Source organism: Neophocaena asiaeorientalis, unplaced genomic scaffold (assembly GCF_003031525.2).
Source record: "Neophocaena asiaeorientalis asiaeorientalis breed wild unplaced genomic scaffold, Neophocaena_asiaeorientalis_V1.1 scaffold24, whole genome shotgun sequence".
Lineage (NCBI taxonomy): Eukaryota > Metazoa > Chordata > Mammalia > Artiodactyla > Phocoenidae > Neophocaena > Neophocaena asiaeorientalis.
This window is the reverse complement of record NW_020185317.1, coordinates 959,910-967,652: the sequence shown is the minus strand read 5'-3', so window position 1 is coordinate 967,652 and position 7,743 is coordinate 959,910. Positions and strand designations below refer to the sequence as shown.

At 40.1% G+C, this 7,743-nt stretch overlaps 1 protein-coding gene across 1 annotated transcript in view; it reads right to left on the bottom strand.

Annotated features, from left to right (window-relative positions):
* DNAH7 (dynein axonemal heavy chain 7) overlaps window positions 1-7,743 on the bottom strand; it is a 284,014-nt gene that overhangs the window by 7,774 nt on the left and 268,497 nt on the right. The window contains exons 64-66 of the mRNA XM_024733634.1: window positions 7,441-7,671; window positions 4,670-4,822; window positions 3,057-3,234 (exon numbers count right to left, since the gene is read on the bottom strand). Coding sequence (XP_024589402.1) covers window positions 3,057-3,234; window positions 4,670-4,822; window positions 7,441-7,671 — 562 coding nt within the window. The remainder of the gene's footprint in view (window positions 1-3,056; window positions 3,235-4,669; window positions 4,823-7,440; window positions 7,672-7,743) is intronic.

Here is a 7,743-nt window from a genome sequence, read left to right as displayed (position 1 = left end):
CACACACACAAAAAAAAAAAAAAAAAAAAAAAAAAAGGAAGGAAATGAAATAATTACAGAGTGTGATTAATGTTTTGAAGTTAATAAGCAAAGTTGTAAGAGAGGCTAACAAGGTGGAGTGAGGGCTTCAACAGATAGCCCTCACTTTTCAATTATTTGTAAAGCAAATAATTGCTTTACAATGTTGTATTAGTTTTCTGCTGCACAGCGAAGTGAATCAGCTATACACATACACATATCTCCTCCCTCTTGGACCTCCCTCCCCCGCCCCCATCCCACCCATCTAGGCCATCACAGAGCCCTGAGCTGAGCTCCCTGTGCTATACAGCTGGTTCCCACTAGCTATCTATTTTACACATGGTAGTATATTTATGTCAAACCATAAGGAAGTGCTTTCTGATGAACTATAACATATGCTCAGACCTGAAGTTTGAGGAGTGCCCACCATGCTAAGTCTGCTTAGGAATAGTACTACAAAGATCCCAAAGAGAAAAGAGCTTGAGGTGATCTAGGAATTGTGAGAAGGTCCGGTGTGCCCTGTGTGGGGTGGCACAGGATGGGCTCCAGAGGTGGACAGTGGCTAGAATGTGCCTGGCCTCATAGTCATGGTAAGGGGTTTAGAGTTTATTCTAGCTACAAAGGGAAAATGTCATTATTAACTTACTTAGTCCTCTGAATTTCAATGGGGGCTTAGTGGTGACATGATCTGTTTACATTTTTTAAAAACTTCTGTGGCTTCTGTAGAAATGAAGGATTATAAGAGTGTAACACTTGTAGGAAGATAAGAGGCTAGAGCAAAAGTCTGGATAAAGATGGAGGTGGCAGGGCTTCCCTGGTGGTGCAGTGGTTGAGAGTCCGCCTGCCAATGCAGGGGACGCAGGTTCGTGCCCCGGTCCGGGAAGATCCCACATGCCGCGGAGCGGCTGGGCCCATGAGCCATGCCTGCTGAGCCTGCACATCCGGAGCCTGTGTGCCGCAACGGGAGAGGCCACAGCAGTGAGAGGCCCGCATACCACCAAAAAAAAAAAAAAAAAAAAAAAAAAAAATGGAGGTGGCAGGAGCATTGTAGATGAGCAACTGCATGTGATGTGAGTATGTGAGGGAGCAGAAGAACGAAGAATCCATGGGTTTCTGGCTGGACAGTGGTGCCATTTGTCGCAATTCATTATAAGTTTTACATATCCAGGAGAAAGCAGAAGTGGAGATGTCAGGCAGGCAGTTGGATACAGAGGTCTGGATTTTAGAGGAAAGATTTACACTGGACATTCAAATCTGGAAGATATAATCCAGGAGGTAATATTTAAAGACACAAAAAGTATGAGGTCACTTGGGGAGAGGATGCAGTTAGAAAAGATAAATGCAATTGGGGTCCTTGGGAAATCCAACATTTAGAGGAGGAATAGCTAGCAAAAAGCATGAATGTATCCAGTAAGAAAGGGAAAATCAGGAGAGGGTGATGACTTAGAAACAAAATGAGAAGAATGTCTCTAGAAAGAAGAAGTTGTCAACTGGTAAAGACTGCTAAGAGGTTAAGATGAAGACAGAAGAGAATTCATGGGATTTGTCAACATGGAAGTCATTAGTAATTCTGAAGAGCATCAGTTGACTGGAGACGATGAAAGGTAGACAGGAAAGAGGGAGTGAGAAGCTGGAGACGGCACGAGAATTGTGCTGCAAAGGGGAGCAGAGATTATGGGACAGTAGCTGAGGGGATACGGATATTTAGACAAGTGGCATTTGTTGATTTGTTGTAAGATGAGAGATTCTGGTTGCGTGCTGGTAGGAATTATCCAGTAGTGAGGGAGATAACTGCTGATTCTAGAAACAGAGGGTACAACTGAAGGATAAAAACCCTTGGCAGGAGGAAAAAAATGAGATCTGGACTATCCAGTGGATCTGAACTACCAGAGGGTGCAGCAGTCAACAGGTTTCTGGATTTGGTTGTGCTAAAAGCCCTATTCTGATGGCTGCTTATTTTTTCAATGAAGGATGAGGTGAGATGCGGGGGCAAAGGGCAGGACAAAGAAGACATACGTGGTTGCTTTGAAAGTGGGAAAGCAACTCTTCCAGGGAACAGTGGTAGGACCGCTTCATAGTGTTATGACCCTCCTTGAGATTTCTGACAGTCAAGGTAAAGTAAAACCAGCCAGCACGGTAATAGGATTATCACACACTGTTGTGATGACACATCTACTTGTTAGTATCTTCCACCAGAGTACAGATTAGTTGAGGCTCAAGATCCTGTCTACGGTATTCACTGTTGATATTCCCCAGTGTCTAACAGAGCGAGCCAGTGAATTCACCATTCAGTGGTGAATAAGGAAGCAGGATTACCTTTGACACATTAGTAAAAGCAGGGCACATTAATGGTCATTTAGAAATTGTCATTTAAAGACAACACCATTTTGGTATAATTAGGAATCGATAGTATTTTTAAAATAATACTTTTGAAAGGTAGTGGCCCCTTCCATTAAATTTGAAATAAAACATTAGGGTGGCCACTGAGTATTAAAAAGACAAATGATTAAGAAAATAAATTTCCTCACAATGTTTCAATCACAGAACATATGCTCATATTAGCTATTAACTGTATTAAGTTTTGGAAGGACGTATATAACAGGAAAGAACGCATATCTTAGGAGTCTGCAAAGGTGTGCTCTTCGAGGGACCAAGAGATCCTTCTTTTTAATGTTGTGCTCCCCTAATTCCCCAAGGTCACCATAAGACTGTGGTTGATTATCCCATGTATTGTTAATTTGATGATTCCTTTCTACCTAACTTTTTTAAGAAATAACTTCAAAATTACACAATTTTGTAAAACGAAAACAATGCAAGGGACACCTACTCCTTCCTCAGATTAATTTCATCCCCATTTATTTTCTTATTCTTGCTCTCTCTTGCTCACTCTGTCTCTTCACAAATTTGTTTTTCCTTAACCATCTGAGGGTAAGTTACATACATGATGATTAAATTTTTAACAGCTGGGCGAGAGCAAGAATGTTACACTTTTGTTCAGTGTTGAAATATAAGCCAACTCATTCCATCGCTGCACTTACCATCTTCCGGAGCATGCTTGTATTCTTTGTCTTCCATCACTTCATAGTCAAACCCAAGAAGATCAATAGGGATGGTGTATTTCCTGGCATAGTTCTGCTGGGCACCAGTCAGGAAGGCTTGTGTGAAGAAGAAGCCAGAAAGCCAGAACACTGGAGGAGGGCCAACCTCGTACCATTGCTGTGGTGTCAAAGCACAAGTGTCCTGACAACAGGGTCTTTCAACTTTGAATGCAACATGGCTTAGTACAATTTGCCACAAACACTCCGCCTATTATCTTCTAGGTAAACTAATAAATAAGCTAACACTTTGAGGAATAAAAAGTCATACTATCCAAGTTTGAAAAATAGGCAGCATATTCAGCATTCGTTCTGACTTCAATTTCGTATCCATTGCACCAGCTCATGCAATGATATGAATCATAATGTGTGTGAATGCAGATACAAATGTATGTTTTATACATGCCCAGTGATTCCTTCAGAAAAGCTCCATGCAATAGTGAGTTTCTAATATACATTATTGCACGCTACATCACGTTGTTTAATTGAATAAAAGAAGATCTCCCTACAAGGTCTGGTCAGACGATAATGTTTCTTTCACTTTTTTTCCTCTCTGGTTGTTAGTACCTGGTAGAATATTCCTTCTGAAGTCTTCCCTTCTACTTCACCAAAATACAGTGAATCTAACATATGAAGACATAATATTGTACAAGGAACTTCCAGAAGATACAGGGTAGTGAGAGCTTAAGATCTTTATAAATATCAAGATATCTGGATATTCCGTTCATATCATATATTATAACAAGTAGTTGAGTTACTGACTCTAATAGTAAATTATAGAAGTCAGTCTGAAGAAGTGAATTTGAAGAACTTTCCCCTATAAGAATCCAAGGTAGAGTCTTCACTTTTCAAGAACAATCTTAATCCTTCAGTACCAAGTCTAGTATCAAAGAAGCCCTATATTATGGAAGGGGTGTTTTGTCATTTTATCCCCGGAGAAATCTCCTCACAGGCAACTTTTGATGTATTATGTATAGTACCTAGGAAATTAATCAATACTTCTGAGAAATATAGTTGTTAATAATAACATAGTTAAGCACCAATATTGCCAGATAATTAGGAGGCAGGCTTCTGCCCACTCTACATTTCCAAGACAATTAGCCTTTGAGGTTATTACTGACTTGGGCTGAAATAGCAATCTAGTGATTTCATGACCTGGAGGGGTGCTGGACAAGGAAGAAATAATTCTCCTTACTAGTAGCTTGTCTGGCTTTCTAAGATGCTGTGCTGTAGGAATCTCTTTTAAAACTAAATATTTAATGGAAATATCGACATAGCCAGTTCTTTTCCCTCTTCAAATGTCCTTGGCTTGAATGTCTAACTTCACTGAACACAAACACCTGCTCCTAAAGAAGCTTTCCGAGGTTCTACTTCCAATGTTAGTATTTTGACAATTCCATGTAACAGTTCCACAAACTATATGCAATATTGGGTAGTGGTCACTTGTGCCTGGGATGCACAGAAAAACTAGAGAGTCATACTTATTACGTTAGGCAACCTGATGAAGAAAATGAAATCAGAAGAAACTTAATATATGAGCATTTGGATGAACTCACCTGCAAAAACTTTAGTCTTGCAAGGAAGTCATTCACATAGCTCCCAAGTGGTTTGAGGCTTGGGTATGATTTACCCATCCACATTCCTGGAATTTTGACATTCAGAATGCTGCTAACCACTTCCTCAAGATCTGTAGACATCACTACAAGTCCCTGAAACGCATTTAACCATTGCTTAACACAACTGTATTCTAGGTTATGAATAATTTTATAATTGTATTTGTTTACAATTATGATTAGTTGAGTCATATAGCAAAAAAAGAAAAAAGATACTTTCTTTTGCTCACAAGTTGTGGAGTCTTTGAATTATTCCTTAGAAAAATATTAACAATTGTAATCTAATCAAACTTTAGTGGAAAATTTCTTTTCTTGAAATATAATTGACATACAACATTAGTTTTAGATGTATGACATAATGATTCAATATTTGTATATACTGTGAAGTGATCATCACAGTAAGTCTAGTTAACACCCATCAGCATACATAGTTACGGCATTTTGTGTGTGTGATGAGAACTTTTAAGATCTACTCTCTCAGCAACTTTCAAATGTGCAATACACCATTATAACTATAGTCACCAAGCTGTACATTACATCTCCGTGACTTATTATTTTGTAATTGAAACCTTTTGACCCCCTTTACCCATTTTTTTCCACCCTGGAAGATCTCAACACTTGGCTTCTCACTAGCTATTAAATCGCAGCCTAACTTTGACTTAGTTTACTTGTCCATTAAATGGACAACTAATATATCTCTGTCCTGCTTTCTTAAAAGGATAGTGATAAATATAAGATGAGGAAAATGATACAAAGTGCCTTGAAAGGTTAAGAAATCCTGGATTGCAACTATGAAGTCTAACTGATCTTACCCCATTTTGAAATGTAAAATAGATCATTTCATTTCATTGCTTAAAACCCTCTGAAGGCTTCCCTTTACCTTTACACTTTAGAATAAAATTGAAGATCCTAAGAGATGGTAACACTTTGAGGCCCTTGAAAATTTTATTTGATCCTGCAATTGGGCCAGTTGCCATCATCATTTCTGTTTTCTTCATAACTGACAATATAATTCCAACTAACATATGGAAAAGATTTTAGAGAAAATTTAATGGATTAAACATCCACATTTCATTTGCCTCCTTCCCCAAACCCTGAAACAACAGTAAAGGAATTTATTTGTTAGAAGCACAAGCCTAGGGACTTCCCTGGCAGTCCAGTGGTTAAGATTCTGCACTTCCACTGCAGGGGGCGCGGGTTCGATCCCTGGTCAGGGAACTAAGATCCTGCATGCCACACGGCGTGGCTAAAAAAAAAAAAGCCTCCAAGTGCAGGAAAAATAGGAAAAGGCAAGGCAATATTTGGAGCTACAAAGCATGTGGACTGTTGGTAGTTGACTTAGTAGTCAGGAGAAACTGGCAGACGGGAAAGTTAAGAATCGACTAGATATACACTAGGATACTCAAAGTATCAATATTTGGAACTGATGGCCCTAGCTGAAAGGGAGGAGAGGAGGGTGGTGCTAAATGAAGATTGTTGAAATCTGGCTTAAAAAATAGATTCCTGGGTCTTCTCCCACAAAACTGTACCTTATTCACCTTGAATGAAACCTGGAAAGGAAAATGAAGACATCCCTACAGTGGAGGGGATGCCAGGCTCAGGTGGGGTCAGAATTCCCATACTGAAATCAGGAATTAAGTGAATTCATGTGTATTGGTTGCTGAGCTCCCTGAGGCCTGTTTCCCCTTTTATCTCCCAGAATGCGGAAAGCCAGGCCTTCATCTTCCAGGAAGGATACAGGGAGGACCAGGTTAAGGAGAAACACAAGACACTGAATATTTCTTAGCCAAACAGCCCAGCCAGATTATACCACAGCCAGCCGGGCAGACTCCTCTCTCCATGATAACTCATATCCAACCACTCTTCTCCACCTCCACTGCTACAAGAAACCAACTCAGCAGGACTACTGCAATCACATAATTGGGTTCTGCCTGTGCTCTTGTTTCCCTACAATCCTTTCTGCAGTGGTCAGAGCAAACTTTAAAAATATAAAATAGATCATTTCATGTCATCACTTAAAACCCTCTGAAGGCCTCCCTTTACCTTTAAACTTTAGGATAATATTGAAGATCCTAACCTTGGCCGAGAAGGCCATCACGAAGCCCATGCCTTCCTCTCTCTGTCCTACCATTTCCCTCGTGCTCTCTACTCTAGACAAGCCAGCCTTCCCTACCATGCTCCTGGACCACGCCAAGCTGGTTTTCTCAGGGCCTTCGTGCTGGCTGGACCCTCTGCCCAAACGTTCCATGGCTTGTCCCTCCCATCAGGCCTCTCTCTTCAGAGCAGCCTGACCCCCAATGACTGAGTTTCCCACCCATCATTCTCTACATCCTTGTCCCATTTTGTTTTTTTCCACTGAACTTACCAATGACTGAAAAAAATAAATTTATTTGTTCATTTTTTAATCGTTTGTCTCCCTAAGAAGTAAGCTCTATGAGAGCAGAAGCTTTGTCTTACTCCTTAACATTTTATGCCTTCTTAGCATATGTTCCATCCAACAAATGATCGCTATATGTACCACATCCTGTACTCATTTACACATTTATTAACTGTCAGCCCCAGAATTCGATACATTTTTTAAGGGTGGGGATTTTTTTTTCCATCTCCGGAACCAAGAACAGTGCTTTCACAGAATCTGTGCCCAATAAATATTTGCTGAGTAAATGAATGATATGTTTATTTCAATGATTTGTCCTTGCTGTACTTCCCCTTACCTTGATTGCTTTCTGGATGTTAATACATGATTCTCTTATGATCTGCAGCAACTTATTGAACCGTCCCATCTCTTGGACAAGCACCGTGTTCATGCTCTGAGTGTAAGTGGTTGGGTATCTCCTCATTGCAGACTCAACATTGAAGTTGTTTGGAAGTTTACCCAAGATGTCCCCAGCGACCTCATGTACTACTTCATCCGATGATTTTGCACCAGACTCTGCTGAACGAGACTGGAAAGAATCCAAACTACGAATCAGAAATCCTCATAAAAAAAAAAAGAAATCCTCATAAAAGTCTAAGAA